This window comes from Canis aureus, chromosome 15, assembly GCF_053574225.1.
Source record: "Canis aureus isolate CA01 chromosome 15, VMU_Caureus_v.1.0, whole genome shotgun sequence".
Classification (NCBI taxonomy): Eukaryota; Metazoa; Chordata; class Mammalia; order Carnivora; family Canidae; genus Canis; species Canis aureus.
The window spans coordinates 32,810,735-32,837,571 of NC_135625.1; the positions used below are offsets into that span (position 1 = coordinate 32,810,735).

At 41.9% G+C, this 26,837-nt stretch overlaps 2 protein-coding genes across 37 annotated transcripts in view; one reads left to right on the top strand and one right to left on the bottom strand.

Moving 5' to 3' along the window:
- Window positions 1-26,837, bottom strand: part of LOC144284473 (uncharacterized) — a 187,032-nt gene that overhangs the window by 144,600 nt on the left and 15,595 nt on the right. Inside the window, exon 4 of one of the 5 annotated variants that reach the window (XM_077849049.1) lies at window positions 12,538-14,459. The exons of the other annotated variants lie outside the window; for them this stretch is intronic. Coding sequence (XP_077705175.1) covers window positions 14,446-14,459 — 14 coding nt within the window. The 3' untranslated portion in view covers window positions 12,538-14,445. Of the gene's footprint in view, window positions 1-12,537; window positions 14,460-26,837 lie in introns of those variants that run through there. 5 annotated transcript variants of the gene reach the window in all.
- Window positions 1-26,837, top strand: part of RBPMS (RNA binding protein, mRNA processing factor) — a 172,899-nt gene that overhangs the window by 4,950 nt on the left and 141,112 nt on the right. For 20 of the 32 annotated variants that reach the window (XM_077849017.1, XM_077849021.1, XM_077849044.1 and 17 more), the window contains one exon: window positions 2,906-2,968. The exons of 10 other annotated variants lie outside the window; for them this stretch is intronic. In XM_077849017.1, coding sequence (XP_077705143.1) covers window positions 2,906-2,968 — 63 coding nt within the window. Of the gene's footprint in view, window positions 1-2,905; window positions 2,969-3,723; window positions 3,808-8,841; window positions 8,881-26,837 lie in introns of those variants that run through there. 2 more of the 32 variants (XM_077849023.1, XM_077849028.1) reach the window with 2 other exon arrangements.

Genomic DNA, 26,837 nt, shown 5'->3' on the forward strand with positions numbered 1-26,837 from the left:
CTTTAAATGCTTTTGGCAGTTTATACTGAACCAGACTTTATTAATATTAATATGTATATAACAGACTTGTTGAGATTTACATATCGACTTTTTCTATCTGGGAGTAGATAGAAAATTATTTTTGGTTACTTATTTTTCAAAATAGATTTTTTTTTTATTTGGAAAGGAGATATGTAGTTTGGCTTTGTCTTTACTTTTATCCAGGTCATTGAGTATTTTTCAGGTTGATCACAAATCCTTTCTAAGAGGTGTTTTATTATGTTGAAGCACAATGGTAAATAGCAACTTTTCCTTAAATTGACTTGAGCCTTTTTGTACTTAAAACTGGAAAAGCAAAAAACTTGGCATTGTTGGAATATTGACTGAAAAGCTGTTTGGCAGATGTTGGGCAAGAATCATGTAAAGTTGATTCTTTACAAGCTAATACAAATCTTTACCTCCCTTTTCTTTTAAAGTGCTTAGTGGGGCGCCTGGCTGGCTCAGTTGAAAGACCATATGACTTTTGATCTCAGGGTCATGAGTTTGAGCCCCTCAAACCCAATCTCAATTGGGTTAGAGATAACTGAAAAATAAAAAATCCTGAAAAAATGCTTCATAATCTTGCTCCAATATTGGGGTCAAGAAGAAAACGGTTTCCTCCAATTGGCCCACAGAAAGGGTACCAGGTCCTTTTGATGTGGCAACCTCAGATTTTTCACTTGGGCGTTAAGTTTAATCTACCTTATGACTTGGGCAGAGTACAGAAAGTTCTATATGGCTCAACCATGTCTGGAGTCTGTTATTCCAAATTAAATCTAACACAACAAAACTATTTTGGCCTTGGTGATAGTGTTTTAAAAAGAAGGCACGGTAACTTCTTAGTGAGATGTAAAAGAGCACTGCAAATAAGGCATGTGCTCCTAAGCTGTTTTTCCAGCAGCGGTTTTAAAATTTCGCTCATGAACCCTTGTGCTCTTGTGCAGTCTGTTTCCCATGGCATTTGTTGGATGGATTGTTTGGTAGGGTAGGAGTTCTTTTTTGCAGTTGCTTTCATATGGTTTTTGTGGGTTCATATTAATTTGTGCTTGGAGGACAGAGTTCAGTGTCGGTGATGGGCAAGAAAGTGGGCACTTAGAACACCAGAGTCCTCCAGAAGGCTGCATTAATTTGTGTCACCTTGCAGTACCTATGGCAAAATATGTTCATGAATTAGTTACTTCTGATCGTGAACATTCATAAAGATTGTCTTACCAGGGAAATTGCTAAGTAAATCATGGTTATGATTTCTGAAGGAGAATAGTAGGCAGCCATGAAAAGCCATGTTTTTAAGATCTATATGTATTTGTTTTTTTTTTTTTTTGTTTTGTTTTTTGTTATTGGCTTAAAGCAACAGAAATGCATTCTCTCACAATTCTGGAGGCTAGAAATGTAGAATCAAGGTGTCTACATTGCCACGCTGCCTCTGAAAGCTGTATGTGAGAATCTGACCTTTTCTTCCCAGCTTCTGACAACATTTTAATTGAGTGCATAATTGTCAATGTTATGACATTAAATGAAAACAGATTTAAGGGGGCAGCCCGGGTGGCTCAGCGGTTTAGTGCCGCCTTCAGTCCAGGGCCTGATCCTGGAATCCTGGGATCGAGTCCCACATCAGGCTCCCTGCATGGAGCCCGCTTCTCCCTCTGCCTGTGTCTCTGCCTCTCTCTCTCTCTGTGTCTCTCATGAATTAAAAAAACAAAACAAAAAAACCCCCCAAAAAACAGATTAAGAGTTCTATGTGATGCCAATTCTTAAACAACAACAAAAAAAACCCTAAATGGGTTAAAAGTTTTTATTGATCTATATTTTTTATTTGTTATTTATCTGGTATATTACAGATAATTTTTATTAATATATATATATTAGCCATTTGGGGTTAAAAATTATCTGGTAGGTTACAGATAATTTTAACTTTCCAGTGCTTTTCTGTGCTTTCTAAATTTTCTAAAATAAACATGTGAATAAAATGGTAAAAAAACAAACCCTACAACAACCCGAATGTCTTTCTCTTTATTCGGGAGAGGAAGAGACATAAAGCAGAAGGAGAAACAGGCTCTCTGCAGGGAGAGCCAAAGGCAGATGCTCAACCACTGAGCCACCCAGGCGTCCCTCTCTGAGTATTTCATGAAATTTCTTTGCCATATCTGTAGAAGTCCTAAAACCATTAGGTTGGTCTCGCTTCATTTTGCTTACAAGCCTTGTTGCAGGAACCAGGACTCTTCTGTTCTTTAGCCTTTCCTCTTCCTAATGTTAATCACTTTCCTGGCTCATTCTAGTGCTCTTTAGCTGCTTACCTTGTTCTGATGTGCTTTCTCAACGCATCCTTCTACCATACTGCTCTGTCCTCTGGTGGGTCCTTCCCTGATCTGTTCTCTGTACAACAAAGCCCAAACTTGACATCAAGATTGCCTTAATTGTACCCCTTGCTCTGTACACCATTGGCTTCAACCATCTTTTCCCTCTTGATCTAACTTGAGCTAGATCCTTTCTAAAGCCTCCTTTCAAGGCAGGAGCCAAGTTTCAGCGTAAGTTGTTCAGGCTCCTGTCACCCGAAGGTATCCTCCCAAAAAAGATGGTTGTCCTCAGAATCCCAGTAGAAGTTGCTTTGTTCATTTAACTCCCGGATCATTACCTTCTGTCTGTGTGTCTATGTGTCTGTGTGTGTGTCTGTCTTTCTCTTTTTTAAAGATTTTACTTATTCGTGAGAGATAGAGGCAGAGACCTAGGCAGAGGGAGAAGCAGGCTTCCCTGCAGGGAGCCTGATGCGGGACTCAGTCCCAGGACCCCAGGATCGGGACCTGAGCCCAAGGCAGACGCTCAACCACTGAGCCAGCCACCCAAGTTGCCCCCATTATCTTCTTTCATGTAACTTTTTTTTTTTTTAAAGATCGATGCCATCTTATCACAGTATTCCCAACACTCCTACCCAAAGGTAGTACTCCAGTACCAGGTGAGTACCACACACACTTACACATATTTACCTGTATTATTCTTTATAAACACATAATTTGTAAACACAAAATACCCCCCTTTAAATATTTATTCATGAGAGCGTGCACGTGTGCGTACAAATGAGGTGAAGGGCAGAGGGAGAAGCAGGCTCCCCGATGAGCAGGGAGCCCCATGCGGGGCTCAGTCTGAGGACCCTGAGATCGTGACATGAGCTGAAGGCAGATGCTCAACCAACTGAACCACCCAGGTGCCTCAACATGAAATATCCTTATTAGTAGGGTTGGTGATGACTTTGTATAGGTAGGCTGTTTAAAAGGGAGCCATTTGTTTACTGTTGAGGTAAACAGTAAACAAATGTTTACTTGCCCACCAGGAAGTTGGGGAAGTAGTGGATGGATCAGCCGGGAAATGAACTGCCTCCCATAAAGTGCACAGGTGGAGCGTGCCCAGTGCATCTGGTTGCCCCACTGCAGGTCTGCTCATTCTGAAGTGCATTTTGGTTTTCACCATTAGCACTTGGTTTGTGCCGTGGAACTCCATTTGACCTTTTGGACGCAGGCTGCTGAAAGCTTTGGTTAGGTGGAAGAGCGGGGATCTCCCTGTGTTCCAAACAAGCCTGCTCTGTGTGACAGCCACTTTGGAATGTTTGTGTTCAGTTTCATTTGGCACCTTAGTGTCTGCCTGGGGGAAGGGGAAAGGGAATGCAAATGTTCCTCTTGAACAGTGCTTGCTTTGGTCAAAGAAAAAACTTAGGAAGGAATGAGGGAAATGAACCTTAATAATAGCTGGAGCAGAGAAGCTGCATGGCTCAGTGGGCTTGAGGCCAGCTGGGACCAGGTATTTAAATTAATGCTGTTGATAGAATATCCTCCATAGATGGGGATGAGTTTACCTGATGTGTGAGGAAGACTTGGGTTAGGACTCCTTGCACTCACATCCCTATCTTTAAAGAGGAGAATATTTAAAGGAGAATAATCCAAACAATTTCAGTGCATAGTTGGAGGGGTGACTGCATACCCAAGGTTTGAGCTTATCGCAGTAAAGTTGTTGCCTGGTTTGTCCTTTTTTTTTTTTTTTTTTTAAGATTTTATTTATTCATGAGACAGGCAGAGGGGCAGAGGGAGAAGCAGGCTCCCTGCAGGGAGCCTGATGGGGGACTTGATCCCAGGACCCCGGGATCACGACCTGAGCCAAAGACAGATGCTCAACCACTGTGCCACCCAGGTGCCCCTTGAGTGAAGATTCTTGATTAAGATTTTGCCAGATGAGGAAAAGGTTGATACCACGGGTGGAAGACTGGCCTGTGTGAAGACACAGGCTTAAGAGCACTTCTCGCTGGGTGAAGTAAGTCAGTCAGAGAAGGACAAACATTATATGTTCTCATTCATGTGGGGAATATAAATAATAGTGAAAGGGAATATAAGGGAAGGGAGAAGAAATGTGTGGGGAAATATCAGAAAGGGAGACATAAGGTAAAGACTGCTAACTCTGGGAAACGAACTAGGGGTGGTAGAAGGGGAGGAGGGCGGGGGGTGGGAGTGATTGGGTGACGGGCAATGGGGGTTATTCTGTATGTTGGTAAATTGAACACCAATAAAAAAAAAGATATTAAAAAAAATCCAATGACTTACAAAAAAAAGAGCACTTCTAGGAAGAGCAAGCAAGGCATGGCAGGGGAGGAAGGGAAGTTAAGGATGAGGCTGGGGGAGAGGGGTGCTTTGGTGGGGGGAGAAGGTGGAGGAGCTTGTTTTTGGCCAGGGAATCAGACTCCACTCTGCGATTGGAGTTGCCTTGCCATGCTGTGCAGCAGGGACCTGGCGCTCTGGGACTCTCTACCAGCGAGAAAGGCAGGTTGCAGCAGGTGTGGGAAGAGTTGAGAGAGCAGAATGAGGCTAATATTGTAAGAATCCTAGTCTCGAAGTAGTGCCTGTGGGTGGCGACTCAGCCAGAGAAATTCCAGGGCCCCGGCAACTGGCCGAGCGCAGAGGAAAGACTAGGAGTTTCCTTCATTAAGCCTCTTGGGTTTCTGCTTTGGGTGGCCAGCTAAATGGTGGTCATGTTTGTAGAAAGAGCACACTGAATGGTTGAAAACGGGGAGAAAAGGCCATGAGGAGGTGAGGATGGTAGGGTTTGAGATGCAGAGAGGAGAGGTCTGATCTTGAAAGCAATTTTCAGAACTGTGTAAGAGTCTATAGCCGGTAACTGAAAAGGTGGGTGATGTGAGTGCCTGGAGAGTTGGAGGCGTGGGACTCTGGTTCCTAGGGAACCTTGTGAGGGTAGGCAACAAAAGAGCTAGAAAACCTACCTAACACTTGAAGGTATGTAGAGACCTAGAACTTGGAGGAAAGGGGAAGAGCTGGAAATTCTTGGGAAAAGTGGAAGCAAAGTTTTTAAAGCACTTTTAAATTTAGGAATATAAGAGTGTTCTGTATCTGCTAGTTTATAAGCTAATAGTGTTCAGTGTGCTCATCTATTTGAAAGGTGGGGAACTTAGAAAAATCTAGGTATATATACCTTTTTCTTTCTTTTTTTTTTTTTCTTGGCTTTCATCAACGGTTTCTGGAAATTGTCTTCCTCTACTATTTGCAGCTAATTCTGAGACTTTTGCTTTTCAAGCTTTTTTCCCTTTTCCCCAACGCTGCACTCTAGAAGGCGAAATCAAGCTGCCACAAGATTTTTGTAAGGGAGTTTGGAAGGTAAAGATGGAATACCTTGAGAGGCTTAAGTGTTTTTATAAAAAAACATTCCCTCATGGTTTTTGGTTCTTTTTTTATTTTATTGGGTGGGGAGTAAGAGGAGTCTCTTTTGCCAGACCCCAAACTCCTCTTATTCTGTGGGTCCTATTTTCCACTGATTCACTTAGTGCTTTCCTAAAAGTTTGTGGCCCTTGTTGCTCACAGTCAAGTGTCAACCCTTGAAAGGAAGGTGGTCTGGGAATTTAAGAAAAACAACCACCTGCATTTATATTCCTACTAGGTTTTCACCTTGCTGCACCCATTATGATGGGCGTTATGTAGAATACTGGAGGGAAAAGGGAAATAGCAGTAATAAATGCCAATCACACCGGGAAGATAGTTCCAATTGCAGTTTCAATTCCAGGCTGTAATACAGTATTGTTTCACAAATTTAAAATGCGGAAGGAATGCGGAAGCCGCCTAGCCTCAATCCTGTGGGCCCCCAGGATTTTTGCAAAGACTATGAGAAATCTGGGAGTCTGAGAATTGAGGTGCATCTCACCAACCCATGCAAGTAAGTTAGAGACCTGTTTCTACTTTCAACTCCTGTGTATTTCTCCTGAGTCAATTTTTTTTTAAGTTTGTTTATTCATGAGAGATACAGGCAGACACGTAGGCAGAGGGAGAAGCAGGCTCCCTGCAGGGAGCTAGATGGGGGACTGATCCCAGGACCCCAGGATCAGGACCTGAGCCAAAGGCAGCCTCTCAACCACTGAGCCACCCAGGTGTCCCCCCTGATTTTTAAAAATGATGTTCCTCTGCTCTTTCTGAATTCTTAATGTCACCAGGTAGATACTCTGGTAGGTGGCCAACATTATCCTAAGAGAAATCCTAGAGATTAAAAAACAAGGGACACCTGGGTGGCTCAGCGGTTTAGCATCTGCCTTTGGCTCAGGACGTGATCCTGGAGTCTTGGGATCAAGTCCTACATCAGGCTCCCTGCATGGAGCCTGCTTCTCCCTCTGCCTATGTCTCTGCCTCTCTCTAATGAGTAAATAAATATTAAAAAAAAAAAAAACAAGCTGCTTTTCTTTGAATCCCCAGGATTCTGTTAGAATTTCTCTAATGCCTGTGTATAGGATGGGCAGTTGTGCCCTCCTGAGAGAAGGCACAGCACAGAAAGTGCTACCTTATTACAGAAGTACCAGAATTTCCTTTGTGCTCTGAGGGGAAGTGCTACACGAGTGTAATTACTTTACCCAGCATGTGTGATTTACAGGACTTAAAAATGTGTGAGTTTCCAAAGAGGCATCTGTTTTTGAATACAGTATCCCTCGAAGCCAACAGGATGTGTTTGGGGGCTGGGTCAGGGTCTCTCATGCACACACACTTCCATCCTATACCTGCCCAGGGATGCTGGGTGACTAGAGATTGAAGACGCTGGTAATCGCTTCTCTTTAGAGCCTTGTTTATCAGCAGAGGGAGACCTCTGGAGTCCAGCTGGCTGCTACCAGGCCCCGTCCCTGTTTTCTGATTCCGCCTTTGCTGATTCCACTCTAAGCCAGTTCCTCATTTTTTTAAGGGTCTCCTAGCTCTTTCGCCATAAGGAACTGTTAGAGCTAGTGAATGCTGAGACCATTTTGGTTGCAGAAATTTCCCTTTCCATCTTACATGTAAGAAAATTGGAGATTTGAAGATCAGGTGCATATCCAAATGTAATCAAACTTGTAGAAAACTTTTAAGGATTTTTTTTGTGTGTGTGTGTGTTTGTGCGCACATTCCTTAAGCGTTTACTGAACAATTTCTACTCTGTCTTTAAATGTTGCACTTTAACAAATCAGATGAGGTGTTATCATCCCATGGTTTAGGTACCGGAAAACGGAGCCTCTGAGACATTAAGTAATTTGTCTGAAGTTTTACTGCTGGTGGGTAAGAGCTTAAAATTTTTCCAGTGGTGCACGAGGTTCATGTGATCAGGGCCCAGCTGGTTTCTGACCTCATCTACCAGGAATCACAACCTCATTCATTATGCTTCAGCTGCTTGGGCCTTAATTAGGTATCTCCTACTTGCCAAACTTGTTCCTGCCCCAGGGCCTTTGTGTGTGCTATTGGGTCTGCCTGAAAAAAAAATCCTACACCCAGGTATTTACATGGCAGCCTCATCCTCGTCACTCATTCAGACGTCACTCATTCAGATCTCGGCTCAGATATTACTCAGATCTTTGATCTCCAGGTTTAAAGAAGCCCACATTCCCAAACACTGGCCCACCCCTCCTTTATTTTCCAGATAGATCTTACTCACTGACATAACTTAATGGTACTTATCCTCTTGGAATGTTACTCCATGGCAGCAGGGACCTCTGTCTTAAGGCTGAAACTGTCAATGCCTAGAACAATGCCTGGAACTGCCCAATAAATTTGTTAAATGAGTGGAATATGAACCAACCTGTCAAATTTGGGGCCCGTGCAGTATACCACATTGTCTTAAACCTTTTCCAGCAGTCTTAGATTTCATTTCAATTCTTGCTGCCTTCGAGGTGATCATTTCTGGATGCCTATCTCCCCTTAATTACATCAGAAAGTAAAATCATCACATGCTTTGTTAGGCCAGAAATTTTATTTATCTTTTTGGCTTTTAGTGTTTAACTCCAGCTAATTAACATACAGTGTTAGTTTCTAAGCCAGACATTTTAGATGGTGTTTAGGTCCTTTGCCCGGGGGGAGGTGGGGGTACGTAGTAGTTTGCACGTGTAGAGGAATCCTTGCTTTTGTCCAGTTAGGATGAAAACTTAGCACAGAATTTCATAGAACCAGGAGTGTGGCCCTGGCTTGGCGTGCTTAGTAAAAGTAGGGCAAGATAAATTGGATTCCTGTTCTGCAGATGTGTCCGTACGGTTGGGTTGCTAAGGGTTAATGTTAATAACCCAGGTGGAATTGATTTGGAGATAGGCTTAGCACTCTCCTTTTGATTTAGTCTAGCCCCCAGCTCAACGTGCTTTGCTCCTTTTGCCTACAAATGGCATAACTCTGGATAAGGCCAGAGTTAGCTGGATGAATCCAGCCTTTATGGCACCTGTACGGACTGCTGTGAGGGAGTACCTAAATCGGGCTCTGTGAGCCTTATGGAGCAGGCAACTTACAGCCCCAGTTTCTACCTCCATGTACGCCTCACAGACTCCCAACGGCTTTTATTCATCGTAAAGCAGGGGAGATGACATTTCGGGAAGAAAAGAATGTAAGTCGTCATTACTTTGGTCATCAGACTGCTTGTTAACTGAGCGAACTAATGCACTCGTGAAAATGCAGGCCATTGGATTTATCCCCATTTATGGCATTTATGTCCTAGTACTTGACCTTAAGTGAACTTCTTAACCATTCTCCATTGTCCGTGAGTCTTTGAGGCAATGGCTTATAGACAGTGGAATATATGCCCTCTGATCTGTCAGTTCCTGACCAAATCATGGATACTCTCTATTTCTTTGCCAGGGGACCTAGGACATGCCATTTAAGCTGCTTGGTTTCTTTAACTAAATTGTGGGGATTGGACGGACCATGCCTGCTGTGCATGGAAAGAATCCTAACTCCACTCCCGTGTTTCTGCTTCATTTTTCCGTTTCTGAATCGCGGTATAGGATGCGGTATAGGATGCTGCCGTGGTGGCACGCCAGCCAAGTTCCATGGGGGGGGGGGGATGGTTTTAAGCCTGAAATTTTGTTTTGCTTTGTCTTTTTTTTTTTTTTTTTTTTTTTTTAAACTAAGAAAATCAATGCTTCTCCTTGAGAATGGGTGGGAGTTTCTGGGTGTGAGCTAACGGCAGGAAATGACCCTCTCTAAACAAAAGGACTCTTTAAGGCCCATCCTGAGTCTTTGTGTTTTGAGAAGGGGTTATGCAGAAAACCTGAGCTACAAAATTAATCTCTGTTTAGCCATCCTAATGGGGGGTGGGTAGAAAGAAAATACCTTTCTTGCTTGCCCTCCCAAGTGTTCCAGGCACCAGGTGGAACCCACTGGGAGTGCCAAAGTGGTTTAAAAGTATGGCCTATCCTTTGGGATAGCCTGGCTTCGTACCCCCAGGGGGCAAGAAGGAACCAAGTCAAGCAGAACTACACGCTGTGTGACCTTCATCTTTAATCTGGACTTCTTGAAAAACCCATCCCTAGCAAAACAGAGACAACTGAGGAAAGGGGGAGAAACCTATATTGTATGATCTAGGTCTCTGTAAGTAAACATGGATTTAAAAACGAATCAAAGGTTTGAATTTCTGTGTTAACGGTTTTCATTCTTCTAAGTCTAAACGGGTGATCCAAGAATAGCTAGTGACTTCTGCCTCTTGACTAACGGGATTTGTAATCATTGCTGTGTTAGATAGCGGGCCCATATGAAGAAATGTCGGGCCCTGCCCCTGCTCTGGAATGTTCCTGCACTTTAAAGTGACTGCTTATTATTCTCACCATTTGTACAGCAGGATGCTGAATTTATATTGCTAGCAAAGTAGTTATGTCTTATCAGAATTATTTTGCCTTTCCGAATTCTTGCTGACTTGCTGCAATGAACTTCTCTTCCAGGAACATGATTTTTTTTTTTTTTTTCAGGAATATAAATCTTCCCACTAATAATTAGAAACACACATTTTGTTGAAAATGATTTTGTGGTTTACTTAGTTTTCAGAACACTTGAAAACTACAAACATCTTTCCAAAGAACATTGTTGCGTCACTATTTTTAGGCTTTATGTTGTAACTATATTTTTAGAAAGGCCTGCTGATGTGTTTGGTGGACACTGGTGTGCTAGAGGGAGAGAAAGGCACCAGAGACTTAATAGAAGATTGAAGTTGCTGCTCAGATCCCGGTGTGAAAGGACTTTGTTCATGTATTAAATGTGTTGGAAGACTATCTTTAAGTATGAAACTAGGGGCCATACTGTTTAAAAAGAGGCCTGATCATTGTATATTCCAGGGCTTACAGGGAAAAATGATTCTCATCGAGAATTCCAGTGTCTGATGTGTTGGTAGGGTTTCTCATTTTCTTAATACGTAAACTTTGGAGAAAGGTTACTGTTGTAGTGTTATTAATTTACACATGTGGAAATATGTACTGACTTAGATTCTTTTGGAGGCTTATATACATTGATATGTTTTTCATTTTTAAAGTATCCTCTGTTTTCCAGTTATTATCTATAGTAACATCACTTTTATTTTTACAAAGATAAAAATACCAGTGATAATCTACCCTCGACCTTTAAGCTGCTTATAACTAAGCAATGCATGGGGCTGGAATGCTTTGCCTTGAGAACGGTTTCTGCATCATCAGCCTTCCAAGCATGGTGACGAAGACGGAACATTCCCAACCTGGTATACCTCACCTAGGTTGGTTTGTATAGTTTGGATGGATTCGGGAATGGCATGGATCTGAAAATTTTTTTTTTTTTTTTTTTTTTTTTGCCTGGGTGGAGGAGCGGCTTTTTTCTCTAATTCTTCACGTGCAGCTCCTGGTAAACCTTGAAGTCAAGTGAAAGTGCCCTGATCAGGAATGTTTGTTCATTCTCTCCATGATGTTGGATGATCAAAGGGAAGTGTCCTGCCCTTTGCAAGACCAGCATCTGTTGCCATTTGGTCATAGTGCGCCCAGCCTGCGGACTCTGTATCTTAAAAACAAAAGTTGGAGGTGGGAGGCGGTGAAGCCTCAAAACTGCTTATGGGGCTTTGGAATATCGTGAGTTTCTGATTTTTTTGGCAAATTTACATTGGAGAAGTTTTAACTATTAAACTGTCCTTCTTCATTCCGTAAGCCTCACAGGCCTTTAATCAACATGAAAATTGCTCTTGTTTCTGTTGTTGTAAATCAAGGGGCATGATTATGCAGAGGAATCCTGTTGGTGGGAGCTTATCCTGAAGTCAACAAAAAAGTGTGGTTTTTCTTTATTCACTAGTAAAGGCAGCCCAAGTAAAACTTGGGTGCTGTTCAGCCCAGGAGCCCCAGGTATAGAAATCTGGTAGTGTGCCCTGGTTCTCTTACTCATTCCAGTACTCTCTGAAAGCTCTCTACAAAACTAATATGCACTATCTTTTCCAAACTGAAGTTGCAGCCCTTTTCCTTGGAAACCCTGTCATAAATACCTCCCCCCCCTCCCCATTTCTTGTTTCTTTTTTTTTTTTTTTTTAAGATTTTATTTATTAGAGAGAGAGAGGCAGAGACCTAGGCAGAGGGAGAAGCAGGCTCCCTGCAAGGAGCCCGATGCTGGACTTGATCCCGCGTCATGGGATCACTCCCTGAGCTGAAGGCAGAGGCTCAACCGCTGAGCCATCCAGGCATACTGCTGCCCCCGTTTCTAATGGATTATTTTTCGGATGAAATTTTTCCTACAAGGGATGAGATGGAGGAAGCCTATTGTTCATTGAGAAGTCCTGAGGTGGCTTGCCTTTGTGGGAGCTCTGGGATATTGTGATTTTTGGTTGCTATATTGGATGCCAGAGGTATCCACTCCTTTCAGCGCTGGGCCACGTTGGAGCAAAGCGTCAGCGTGTGGCAGAGCTTTCCTCCTGGGATATTTCTGCATATCTTAAGTCCCATTATGCACTTAATTCTATCGGTCCTCTCTCCCAACATTCCTCAAAGGAAGAGTGGTAATGTATTTCTCCTATTTTTAGAGATTAAAATAATGGTAATAAATCCATTGGATTTTTAACTTCTTTGATTTTTAGTTATCTTTTTTAGGATTGAGATTCCTTTCCAAGTTTTCCTAAGCCAGTTTGTTCACATAATTGGATCACATTGTGTCTCAAGTTTCTCTTCACTTTTTCTTATTGGAGAATAAATTCACCTCTGTTATCTCTTCCTCTCTTCCCCCTCCCCCCCAAATATAGAAATATAAGTAAATAAAACACACACACACACACACACACACACACACACACACACACCCATGATTCTGCAATTCCTTTCTCTGCAACCAGTGCAGTGGATCTTAATTCCCTTTCTGTGTACAAGCACACTCCCTTCTATTTTAACAAAAATGAGATCATACTATACAAGTGTTTACATTCAAATTTTTTTTTTGAAACTCAGCATTATGTCATGAACATCTTTGCATGCCAGTGGATACATTTGTGCTGTCTCGTTTTTAATTCTTCATACTATGCCATGAGGGATGTGCCTTGGTATATTTTACCCATCCCTTCTGTTTCCAAAGCTGCATATAAACAGTGCTGTACATCCTCCTCGCTAAATCTGTTGTGTACACCCTTAGTGATTTCCTAAGCTTGAACACTTAGAACTGGAATTTCTGGGTCAAAGGGCATGCATTCTTTTTAAGACATTTGATGTTTATTGCCAAATCTCAGCAACATTGTGCTAACTTCTACTCCCACCAAGACTATCAGCAGGCCCCTTTTTCCTGCATCCTCTGCCACTGCCATTTTTAAAATGTTTTCAAAGGTTGCTCCTCTACTGTAAAGTTTGCCACATTTGGGTTCGGTGATTCATAATTAATATTCCAGTCCGATCTGTACAACACTTGGACGTTACATATTGACTGGAATGACAAAAAAAAACCCCACCCCATTTCAAGACCTCTCCCAGTTGTTTCTTGTACTGCTGTTGGCCCTAAAATAATTTTAGGAGGTGTCTTTTGCAAGTTCAGTTGAACACGATGAAAAGTGATTTTGTGATCTTCGTGTAATAGGTCCTTGATATATGATATGGATATATACACACACTGTTGGCTATAAACCTAATGACTGGGAATGGAGACCCATACTTGAGGTATTCTGTGTGCATGCACATAGTTTCAGTGACTCGGTTCCAGCGGTATTCAGGTGAGCCAATAACCCTGCCAATTAAAAGCAGTTGTAAGATGTATCTCGAGTTTAGAGATGTTACGTTGTAGAAACCTGTGCTTCAGAACCTGTATATCCTAGCTCTGCTTTTCTGGTCATGTCATGGGCTTGCACTTGAGAAGAGAGATCTTCTTGGCCACACTGCTCAGTTTGACATCAGTTTTGGAGGACAGCTAATGAATTACATCCATGGAAGGGGCTTTTATAAAGTTAAAACAATACCTTTTATTAGGTGTGGACTGTGTAGTATATCTACTAGTAGAAATGTTTTCTTCTGAGTTGAGGAGGGCCTGGAGTGCCAGTGTCAGAGCTGGCACAAGTATTGCTTTGTCTAAGTGACAGACCATCAGGGTACCTCCTCTTCCCCACAGGGGCTGTGTTCACGGTGGGTGCCCACAGCGTAGCAAGAGCCAAACTATCTGAAAAGGAAAGCTCAGGTCTCCCTGTATCGGCGGGCAACCCCAGCCCACAAGGCCTCCTTAATTGTTAACAGAACATTCCTGCAGAGCACACACCCTCCACAAAGCCTACACACATGTTCTTAGAGTGTGACTCGAGGAAACGAGCAGATGTAATGGAAACCTCAGTCTTGACTCACCCTGACTCTTACATATGAATGGAATTTGCATCTCATTTAGCTTTAATCTAACAGTCTTTCAGGGTAAATTCCCATGGAGGTCATGAAATACTGAATTTATATGCACGTCGTGCCTTTCTCAAAGGGGCTAGAAGCTCTTCTGCAAATAAAAACGTGCCTTCTTTCCCTGGAGTCCTTGATTTCAGTTGACAGCTGGTGAAGGAGTCTGTGAGGGGAACATTGTTTAGTGGTGAAGAGGTTCAGCTCCCCCTGGGATACAGTCATTAGTCCTGGCTGAAGACAGGCCTTGAACCCAGTGTTTTGTTGGCTGTTCGGTTAGGGATGTAGAGGTGGTTACCAAGAAGCACTTTTCCTGCTTGCTTCCTTTCCTACTTGGAAAGACCTAGTCAACGCAGAAAACAATGGGAAAATAATACTGAGTTCCTAGGTGAATTGACAAGTTGTGTTATATAGACAGGGCCTAGAAATTCAAAGAGATCAGTGTGGATAAGTGGAAAATAAGCATTGTGGAAGAAAGATAATGAGGCTTAATGAGCTTGTAAGATTGAAATATGTAGAAATGGGCACTGGGGTAGGAGTGTCCCCATCATAAAGGTTTGGAAGTTGGGAGTAAATGTGGGTGTCCTTCTGTGGCAAGGAGAAGCCTAACTGGCTGTTAATTTTTAATGAATAAATAAGTAAATGAATGACCAAGAGAGGGATATTTTAAAGACTTTTTTGTCAGTTGTCATTGGTTTCCCCAACCAGGCATGTTCCACAGATGATAGATATATGACCTGCATGAACCCAATGTCCATATGCTAAACTGCCTTTTGTTTTTTTTTTTTTTTTTTTCTTTTTTAAACTAGGCTTGCAAGGCCACATAGAATGTTCATCAGCATACTGGAAAAATATTTTCCTCCTTGTTTTCTCCCCTTTTGCTTCTTGATGAAGCTATTTACTCCATGACTACATTTGTTTCTTTGCTTCTCCATTCTGACTATTCAGGATGGCACGGCTGTTTATCAGTCACAGTGGCTCTTGGCTTTAGAAACCAAACCTATATTTCCTAGGTGAGAGTCATTCCGGTAATACTGCCTGCCTGCTGTATTAAGCCCTGGTGACACAATGGGCAGCAGACAGACTTGGTCCTTGACCTTCCTGGAACTTTTCAGTGTAGTGTGGAAGTGTGTATTGTACAAATAAAAGGACAAGTAAATATAAGCTCACAAATTGCCAAGCGCTATAAAGAAGCATAGCTGATGTGAGAACTGTAATTGATGAGTAACAAGGGGACCTTGTTGACTTGGTTCTAGGCATCATTTACATCCCTTCTTGTATGTTAAGTCCTTTAGTACCAACCAGCATTATTCCTGCTGTGCAGGTGAGGACCTGAGGCTCAGACAGGTGAGTCACTTGGTCTAGGTCACTAATAAATACCAAAGCCTGGATTTGAACCTGGGCAGTTCAAAATCTGTCCTCTTATGCTAACCTCTATGCTGGTCTGGAGGAGTATCCTTCAGAGAAGGATATTCCAAGGAGATCAAGAGGTCTCTTGGGCCTAGTGCCTCCTGGGATTCTGCTTTGACAGAGGAATTTGAGATATGGGACTTGCCCAGGTCCTTGGGGATCAGTAATGTGGCAACTTCTTTTCAAGGAGGTGAGTCACCCAGTTATACATAGCATGCTAGTTTCAGAAATTCTGGGTTGCCTTGGACTTCACGTCATCATCTGTTCTTTTCTTTTTCCATCCCCCCTGTCTGGACTCTGAATTACTCCACCAATCTCTGCTGCCTTTCTCTCCCCTCTAGTCCTTTCAATACTCAGAGCAGATAACTCTCCAGAGGTGTTACTCTCACAAATCAGCTAGCACCTGAAAACATTTGCAGATTCCTTGATCAAAGGTGTCTGTATGTGAAAGTGCTCTGAAGACAGGCGAGCACTGGCCACGGTTTGTTGTTGTTAGTGGGTAAGATTCAGATTTCTTTTTTTTTTTTTTTTTAAGGTTTATTTTAGAGAGTGCTCATGAGCAGGGATGGGGTGGGGCAGAGGGAGAGAGAATCTCAAGCAGGCTGTGCTGAGCGTGGAGCGTGGAGCCTTCTGATCACCACCTGAGCCTAAACAAGAGTCCCAACACTTAACTGACTGGCACCCAGTTGCCCCATGATCCAGATTTCTTTGGCTGACATTCAAAGCCCCTCCCAGGCCCTTTCCCATATTTCCAAACTCCTCTACCATCTTCCTGTTATCTCCTCAGCCTGCAATCCAGCAGCTAGTCTAGTGTTCATTTGTTCTTAAGTAGGCTCCACGCCCAGCATGGGGCTTGAACTGAAGATCCTGAGACCAAGAGTTTGCATATTCTACTGACTGAGCCAACTGGGCACTCTTAGTACTTTGTTCCTTTTGATCGCTGTAGTGTTTCCCTTTTGTGGCTATAGGCCACATTTTGTTGGTTTATTCATCAGTTGAATATTAAGTTGCTAATACTGTTTGGATGCCCTGTTCCTATAAAGGCATTCCACCTCCAAACCTTTGATTTTTTTTTTTTTTTTTTTTTTTTGCAGAGTGCTTTCTTCCATTCATTCCTTGCATTTACTTTTTTTTTTTTCTTTTTTTTTTTTTTTTTCCCTTCTGGGCCTTTCTAGTTGCTTATAGAGCTTTCCCTCCATAGGACTATTATGTCAGTCTCTGACTTGGCTACTTGAATGTACTACCTAGTATATGTTTTTCCGTCCTTTTGTGTATACATGTTTATTTGGACCTTGAGCTCGCTTTTTTTTTTTTTTTCTGTTTTTAAAGACCATTCAAATACATATGGAGCACTGACTTTGTGCTGCATACATAGTAGGTATGGGGGATAATCTGTGAACAAAGCTAAGAGCCTTGGTCTTGTGGAGACTTTAGATTCTAGTGGAGCTTACATTCTAGGTGATTTAAAAATTATACACACAAAGTTAACTGCTATTGTGTATTTCCCGCACCTGGCCATCAGATGTCCTACAGTGTAAATTCTCAGGAAACTTATTTGATAACTATTACATTGAAATTTTCTTAATTAAAAATTAAAATGGTTGAGCATCTGCCTTTGGCTTAGGTCATGATCTCAGGGTCCTGGGATTGAGGTCCCACATTGGGCTCCCTGCAGGGACCCTTCTTCTCCCTCTGCCTATGTCTCTGTGTGTCTCTTATGAATTAGTAAGATCTTTAAGAAAAACAAACAAACAAAAAAAACAAGACCCCTTAATCCTGTCCAAGCTGTATAGATGGCTACCTGATTTCTTACAGGCCCTGTAATTATGGTTGCCAAATTTACTCATAAAAGTGAAGTGATGTCTTCACTTATTAAGTGTCCCCTTAGAAAATGAAAACCACCGCAGGGAGAGCAGATCTCCTATCACACAAGCCATGTCTTCACACCCTTGCCTGTATCTTGCTGCTTTTGCCTAGACTGTTCACGTAGGAGTCTTAATCATTCCGAGCATTGGAATCTTATGGAGACCCTGTGGGAAATGGAGGAGGGAGGCGGGTGGAGCCTGTTCCCTGCTGTCAAAGTTGAAAAATCCTCCTCCTCCTCCTTCCTGTTCCTTAGTAGGAAAGCGTTTACTGGGTTCCTGACACAATTTGAGGCTTGTCTGGCGCTGAACCAAGCACCCAAGGAGAGCTGCTGCTTCCTTACCCATTTTTTAAAATTTTATTTATTTATACATGAGAATACACAGAGAGGAGAGAGAGAAGCAGAGACACAGGCAGAGGGGAGACGCAGGCTCCGTGCAGGGAGCCTGATGTGGGACTCGATCCCGGGTCTCCAGGATCACACCCTGGGCTGAAGGCGGCACTAAACCGCTGAGCCACCGGGGCTGCCCTCCTTACCCATTTTGGCGTGATACTGTAGTCCGTCAGGTATCCATCTTCTCCAGTCTCTTGGAAAGGATAGTAGCCGAGTTCTCTCAGAATGCCATGAGAACTAACGGGTTAATATTTGTAGAGGCCTGTGGAAATGTTAAGTACTCAGTGTTGTTGTTATCTTCTCTCTGAGCATGGTTGCCTTATAAGGCTGTCCACTGGGCCCAGGGACTTGTGTTGGGGAGCTGGGCCAGCCTGTGAGGCTCGATGGCTGTGGCAGCTCAGGACCTTGCTCCAGGAATGGGCTCAGATTTCCTATTTTAATACTGGCGATACCACTTTTTGCTAATTGCTGATCCGGCTCTCACAAGTACTTTTCCCTCCACTTTATAGCATCTATTTTTAGCCACCGCATCTCTGTGATTCTTTCCCTCTGAAAACCAAGTATAGTAAAAATCCCCTTGAACAAAATAATCCAAAATTCTTAAATTGTCTGGGAAGGTAAGCTACTTATCTGAAGAATTATTGAAGTAGATGCATTCTTTTTTGAAAGGCTGTATTTAAAAAAAGAAATGGCAGGGGTGCCTGGTTGGCTTTGTCGGTGGAGCCTGGGACTCTTGATGTCAGGGTGGGGAGTTCAAGCTCCACATTGGGGATAGAGTTTACTTAATTAAAAAGGCAGGTGCAACATTCAAATTGTGCTCCATTTAAAAAAAAATGAAAATGCATAAATATTCAATATAGAGAGGACTACAAAAGTTTCCGCTTCCTTTCATGAACCAGACGTTTCTTTTCAGACCGTACCATGTAAACATGGAAATTTACGTGTTCAAAATCCAGTTTTAAAGAGTTTTCCTTCTGGTTGTCAGGGAAATGACACAGATATTTATGCTATCTTAGGTTGTTGAGCTGAAAGGGACCTAGGAGTTGCTTTTGTTCAGTACCCTAACTTCGAGCAGTGTGGCAGCTGAGCCTGGAGCCCATTCCTTTCTTGAAGGAAGCTGCAGGGGGACACCTGAGGTGGTGCAGTTGAACATCTGACTCTTGGTTTCAGGATCAGGCTCAGGGCTCAGGTCGTGACTTCGTGGTTCCCTGCAGAGTCTGCTTCAGATTCTTTCTCCCTCTTCCCCTCCCTGCTTGTGCGCGCTTTCTCTTTCTTTTTTTCTCTCATAAAATTTTTTTTTTAATTTTATTTATTTATTCATAGAGACACACACAGAGAGGCAGAGACACAGGCAGAGGGAGAAAGAAGCAGGCTCCATGCAGAGAGCCTGACATGGGACTCAATCCAGGGTCTCCAGGATCACGCCCTGGGCTGCAGGCGGCATTAAACCGCTGCGCCACCGGGGCTGCCCTGTCTCATAAAATCTTAAACTATATTTTAAGATCCAAAACTATATTGTTCTAGTTAATCACTATTTCTCTCCCTGGAAGAAGAGCTGTCCTCTCTTTCTGGCTCCCAGATGTGTCAAGTAAATTACTCCTGTAGTTTGTGTGAATTTAAAAAGCGGACAGAATGAGAGATCTTAACAGCACCCTTCTTGGGGTAGGCTGAGAAGGTAAGTGCTGTAAAATAGGCCAGGATGGTGGTGTGGGTCAAGAGAGAGGAGTAGACTATTATTTCTTACTTAGAAGTATCTTGGTCATACTTCCTTTTTTGTGTAATCAGAACAGTGGGTCATTGGTTACTATCAATGCTGGCTCTGTGGGCTACCCTCATTTTCATTAATGATACACTTTTGTTTGCTGGGGCAAGTACCTTGTAAGTCACATAAGTCGTCTTTAGAGGCAATAAAAAAATACTTTTGGTGAGCCTTGGACCTTCTATATTTGTGTGACTGTTTTTTTTTTGTTTTTTTTTTTTCCCTCCCTTAAAGAGTTTATTGGTTCATTTGACAGCAAGAGAGCACAAGCAGGAGTAGGGGCACCGGGAGACTTAGAAGCAGGCTCCCCGCTGAGCAAGGAGCCTGGTGTAGGACATGATCTCAGGACCCTGAGATCCTGACCAGAGCAGAAGGCAAATGCTCAACTGACCGAGCCACCCAGGCACCCCTACATGAATGTTTAGAGGCAATCTCTTGTTGATGGGAAATGGTACAGAACTGGGGAACTTTGGTTTGGCTTTAGTAGTTGTAGAAAGTGGGACAAAGTAGGTAGGGTCTGTTGCTGGTTAGCTCATTTGATTAGAACAGTATGCTAATGAACCCAAGGTCACTGAACCACTCTTCTGTAGGCCAGCCAGCTCTACGTTGCTGGGATTCCAGGCCTTGGCCAGGAAGCTGAGCAAATAAATGTATGTCACTAGTCACGAAGCTGGAGCAAATAGATCACCAGACCCAGTAGAGGAACTCAAAACACATGTCCTGTGGATCATAGATTATAGCTCCTAAACGTATAAGATAGTATAGCAGATGTTTTGTATAGTTTTTCTTTTAAAAACTTTTCTGTGAGGGGTACCTTGGGTGGCTCAGTTGGTTTAAGAGTCTGACTGTTGATCTCTGCTTGGGTCTCCATCTCAGGGTCATGAGTTCAGGCCCCACATTGGGCTCCACTCTACACTTGGGGCCTACTTAAAGTTTTTTTTCTTTGAGTAATAAATACATGTCTATCAAAGACCCTAAGAAAATATAGTAAAATATAAGAAAGAAAAATTGCTTGTTACCCCCATTTCTGACCAGTTTTACTTCTGGATTTTTCTGTCCTTGACATTTTCTTCACTTGGCTTCTGTGTTACTACGGATTTTTCTCCTCCTCTCCAACCCCTTCCCTTTATTCACTTTTTCATCTTTTTTTTTGTTGATTTGGTCCCTTCCAATCAAAGTATACCTTAGAACCTCTGTCCTGTGGCTTCATTTTGTCATATCCTGCATATCCATGGAAGATATCTTTTGTCCCAGAGTTCTGCCTTGAGCTTCAAATGCAAATATTCAAGTGTCCACACCACTTCCAATTGGATGTCTTCCATCCACCTTAATAAACTCAACATGTTCAGTAACTGATGTCCTTATGCTCACCTCCAAACCTCCTGCGTTCCACATCTGTCCCCCTTCACCCAGGTGTCCACCTCTTCCAGCTCCCTCCCTAACTAGTTCCTCACCAAAAACAACTCTGCCTCCCTCAAATCCGTTGACTTTTTTTTAATTCACAAGAGAGGCAGAGACTAGACAGAGGGAGAAGCAGGCAGGAGAGCCTGATGCGGGACTCGATCCCAGGACTCTGGGATCATGACCTGAGCCGAAGGCAGATGCTCAACCACTGAGCCACCCAGGTGCCCTTTTCCGTCTGTCTCCCTTACCCTCCTATTCAGGTTCTCAATGAAGCTGTTCATCCTGCTGGGCTGCCTGTCCCTCCCCATAGTCCTTGCTCTTCAGGTCAGCCAGGGTAACCTTTGAAAAAATGGAAATGTGCTCTGTCCCTCTGCTTAAAACCTTTCACTGGCCCCCTTACCAGATAGCCTCATCTACAGTACTTGTTCCTGGAGACTCTGCTTTTGTCATTCTGAGCTTGGTTCACTTCTCTAAGCTTTATTACTTACTATGTCTGAAGCTAAGTTCTGGGAACCCACTTCAAGAAGATGGGGAGGGAGGACGACAGACCTGGGAGTAGGAGTAGGTGTACCTGGGAGGATGTAATGGCTTTGTCTTTAGGAGAACCTGGGCCAGGACCATGCAGTTGTTAACCCCTTGGTGTGTTAGATGATGATGCACATGTACACCGTACCTTGCTTGATGTTTGGCCTGTAAGTCCTGCAGTATTTCAGCTTGCCTCTCTGCTGGACTCTGAAGGGTGGCTCCTTAATTGAACCATGTGGGAAGCACATTGCACGGAGGGAAAGAACATTTGATCTCTTCATCTAAATTAAGTGCTTCTAGGGTTTTCAGGTTGGCTTTGTGTTAGTTTTATGCTTAAAGTGACTGTATAGGGCTAAATATTAAAGTGACACAATGAGTCCTTTTTGTAAGGTTTCAAGTCCTGTTACATTGCAATGTGGGATTTTCAGAGTTGGGAAATCCCTGTGAGCCAGGACATAGAGTGGTATCTGGATAACCTGGTGACTTATGAGTTGGAAGAGTTGCATAGATAGTAGCCATGTCCCCTGCTTCGTTTTGGGTTTGTTTTGCATCATTGTCCAGCTAAACTAAACAAAATGATAAAGGGTGGAAAAGGCCCTCCATTACTGTAGTCAGTGTTTGTATAAATGTTAATCCCTAGGAAATAGAATGATGTTCCTCTCCAGTCTTCCAGATCCACTCTTTTATCCTCATTCTGCCCTCTTGATGTTTTCCATTTATTGTTCCTTCAGTGGGGGAAGCTTGTTCTTCAAAGAAACACATAGATCTTTTTACCTTTTCTAAGAATACAATAAAATCTTTTGTGTTTGTGATCCTTGAAAAGGCTGTTAAAATGTTCAGATAGTTTACTTTCATAGAGACACAAAACAAAGCAGATCACGTTGACTGGGTATTTAAGCATTTATCAGAATGTTTGGAATTGTTGGATGCCATCTCTGTTTTTACTTTTTTTGCTCTCTGTGGCCAGCATAGTGAATCTTCACTACACACTCCCAGATAACTGATTATCAGTAGCTGAGATCAACATGGAAACTCCTCAGAGCACCTGTTTCTCATAAACTTAGAAAGCAGTTGCAAGGAACCATAAATACCATGGCTCCCCATTTTTCTGTTAAAAAAATTACAAAGTAATAAGGACTCATAATTTTTAAGGTCTAAAAATATACCTTGCTACAAATAATGTAATATTTGTCTTCCATTCCAGAAGTGTAATCAGAGTTAATGGTTTAATATGTGCTTAGATATATGCAATACATGATATATTCCTTCTATTTTAACTTGACAATAAATCATAAATCTTCCATGTCAGGATATATAGCAGTAGCTCAATCTTTTAAAAAGCTGTGTAGTACTATATAGTATTACATTGTAGGGATGTACTATAATTTTTATTTCCTGACATTTTGAATTGTTTTCAGTATTTTTGCTGTTAATGATATTGAGAGATTCTTTGTGTATAGAAACAGGTGTGCTGGTATTTCTAATAAAGTTGTAGAGTTGCATTTTATGCATTTGATTTGTCAAACCATATATTCTTAACGTATTTAAAACTGTAAAATTTTAGGGGCGCCTGGATGGCTCAGTCGGTTAAGCATCCAATTCTTGATTTAAGCTCAGGTCGTGATCTCAGGGTCATGATTTTGGGTCCTGTCTCAGACTCAGCCCTGGGCATGGAGCCTGCTTGATTTTCTTGCTCTTAAAAAATTTTTTTAAAATTTTGTCCATGTATTCAGGATATATGCACATCAGTAAATATAATTTATATGTATATTATGCATATTTGAATAAATGAACTACATGTACTTGAACAGTTTATGGGATCATTAAAGATTTTTTTTTAACCGTTAAGTATTGTATAATTTACCCTTTTGACTCTAGAACTTGAGTATAATGTAAAGATTCCTAGAAGCAAAATTTCTGGATGAAAGTATGTGCACTTAATTTTTTGGTAATGCTGAGTTGCCATGTAAAAAGACTTAACAATTTATAACCCCATCTGGAGTGTTCATTTTGCCATATGCTTTCCAACATTAGATATTATTATATAGCTTACTTGGCAATTGTTGGCTGAAAGAATATATTTATTTCATTAACTTGTATTTTTATTAATGAGGTTACCATTTTAATATGTTCACCAGTTTTTTGTTTTTTAAACTATTTGGTTTATTCAAATAATTCCTTATTTTTCTATTAGAGGTATCTATTGATTCCTAGGCAGTTTTTTTTGTAAACATTGTCTAATATGTGTATTTTTGGAAATACTTCCCTGGTTTTTTGCTTATCTTTTTTTTTTTAAGATTTATTTATTCATGAGAGACACAAAGAGGCAGAGAAAGAAGCAGGCTCCATGAGGGGAGCCCGACGTGGGACTCGATCCTGGGACTCCAGGATCATGCCCTGGGCTGAAGGCAGCCACTCAACCGCTGTGCCACCCAGGCATCCCTTTTGCTTATCTTTTAAGGAGAGACCCAAATTGTCATTGTTGCTGTCAGTGGGACTGTGTGCTTAAAAATCCAAGATTATCAATTGCAAACACAAATTAGAACTGATGACAAATTTCGGTAAGGTGGGCAGACAAGATAAACAAAATCAGTGCCTTTAAAAAAAAAAAAAAAGAAAAACCAGCACAGGAGACAGCGTTACTAGCATAATCAGTTAGAAAACATAATGAAAAACATAGTATTCTTGGCTGCAGTAAAAACAAATTTACAAGAACTATCTGAAGAATACTGAAAAGATGTAAAAGACCTGAGTAAATAAATTATGTTCTTGGATGGGTATTTATAAAGTCCATTTCTTCTAAATTAATTAACAAATTAAGTATAATTCCAATAAAATTTGTAAAATATTAAGAAGTTTATAAACTAGTTCTGAAGTTCAGCTGGACTTAATGTACATGAAGCCAAGAAAAGTTTGAAAAAGAACTATGAAGGAGGACTCTTCACCAGCTATCAAAGCCCAACTAGAAAGGTTAAAAATGTTTTAAGATAGTGCAATTTTAAACATAATGTTGAAAAAAATGTATGATGTTGTAGTTGAAAGAGACAAATCACTAATTGAGGAGACTGTAGGCCCGAAAGGTGTGAAATGACTGGTTTGAAGTCATAGAGCTTTCATGAAGTATAGAAGTATTTCTCGGTTTCTGAACTGATTATGAGTCTAACTTTTAGCAAAAAAACATTTGGGGATTTCTCGTTTTGTCAACTAAAAAGCTAGTGTATTTTGGGAAAATTATGCACTCAAGGAAACAACCTAGGGACTTTGACAAGGCTTGAATAAAGGTTAGGAAAGGAAAATGCTCCTGCAAACCTGTCAACCGCTTGTGTGTTTCATACTCTTGTCATTTTTCTCTGTGAATGTAGCCAAATAGTTCAGGGGTGGAAGGTGAAGAGAGTCCTGAGGCTTATCTAGGGGACAGTAAGGTAGGAATGTGTTAGAAACTTAAAACCGATGGTCAGGCTAGTTAATATTTTAGTGATTTAAAAGTTTAAAATATTTGTGTTTGAAGTCATGAACCTAGTTTTAACTTATTTTCCTTCTAGGTTTTAAATTTATGTTGTGAAGATGAGTATAAAGTATACACATGGGAGGGGATGTAGAGTTTTAATTGTGAGAATTTGGCACAGTTTGTTCTTTAGATTTTTTTTTTTTTTTTTTTTTTTGAGTGTGGTATGAGCTGGTCAGCTGCAGAACCTTCAGTTAGTGAACTGATACCATCTAGGGTGGAGCTAAGGGCGGAAACATGTTTAATCACATACTCCCCAACTTCCTGGCAGTAAGAAAGTTATCACCAGACAGCAGCTCCCAGGCTAATTTAACTTTAGTTCTGGGCAGGCACATCTGTGGCAATCGTTTATTAAAGTAAGTTTCTTAAGTTGTAGGCATTATTTAGCTTCTCCTTTCAGGTGATGTTTTCATGAATCCTCCATTGTGTTTCTGTGTGTGCATATGTGTTAGTCATTAAGGATTCCTTGAAATACAAATGCTCTATTGGTATAATACTGTTTGGTATTATATTTGAAAGCACAACATCACATTGATGATTTTTTGAGGAAATTTTTGGGTACCCACTATGTGTAGTCTGCCCTGGACAACTCATGGACCAGGTGGTAGAGCATGAAACACAAAGTTAGAAGAGACTAATTGCTATAACAGATAAAAATAAAGAGCTCTCCCTGGGTTGGAGATGGAAGAAAAATTCTTAGAAGCAGTAGCATTTGGGCTGGGATGTGTAAGATTATCTACTGTTGTATTATACACAAATCTAGGCTTTGCTAAAGTGTGAGTGCTCCTTGGCACTTCCTTTTGGAGGAACTTCCTGTACAAAAGAAACCCCTGTATGTTTCTGAACAAATTTACACCTATCTGAGGGTAGATTTTTGGAAATCCTTCCACTTGGGCTCATTGTCTTCACTTTATGTTAACACACACCCAGGAAGCTGTAGGAAGAACTTAAAAAAAAATGTACCTTTAAAAAGAAATGCTTTGAAAGGTCACAAGTTTTTGTTTTTAAAGATTTTGAGATAGAATGAGGGGGCAGAGGGAGAAGGAGAAGCAGACTCCCCGCTGATCAGGGAACCCCATGCAGGACGCCACTTCTGGATCCCAGGATCATGACCCCAGCCAAATGCAGACACTCAACCGACTCAGCCATCCAGGTACCCCTAGATCACTGGTTCTCAATGGCATTCTCTGGTTATGTTTTGCTGAAACAGTTACATTTCCAATATTTGTTTGCCTACTACTTGTGCTGGGTGAATTCAGTACAGCAGGGAATCCTATTTGCTGTGGTGAGCCCTTTTTTAATTCGCAGCTCATTCTGTAGAGGTGACTTACCTGTTTGTCAACTAGCCAGAGTAGGGTTGAGAACCAGGGCCTGGCTAGAAGGCCTGCAGGCAGTTGAGATGTATATTATGATTCCATGCCCTAGACCAGTTGAAATATATATTATGATTCCTTCCTTGCCCTAGACCTCTGGAGCCGTTAAGAGCTGTTCAGGGACAGCCTGTGTGGCTCAGCGGTTTAGCACCACCTTCGGCCCAGGGCATGATCCTGGAGGCCCAGGGTCGAGTCCCTCATCGGGCTCCTGCATGGAGCCTGCTTCTCCTTCTGCCTGTGCCTCTGCCTCTCTCTCTGTCTCTCATGAATAAATAAATAAATAAAAATCTTTAAAACAAAACTGTTCAGTCTCTCTTGCTGCCTTTTTATTCTGGGGGCTGAGTTGTCCAGAGCTCTGCCGTCTGGCTTCCCAGCCATTCTGGTCTCTGGGCCTTTACCAGGGCTCTCTCGATTCTCACTGTGCCTGCAGATCCGAACTCTCAAACCTCTGCAGTGTGTCCCTTATCTGTTCATGTGTTCCGTCACCT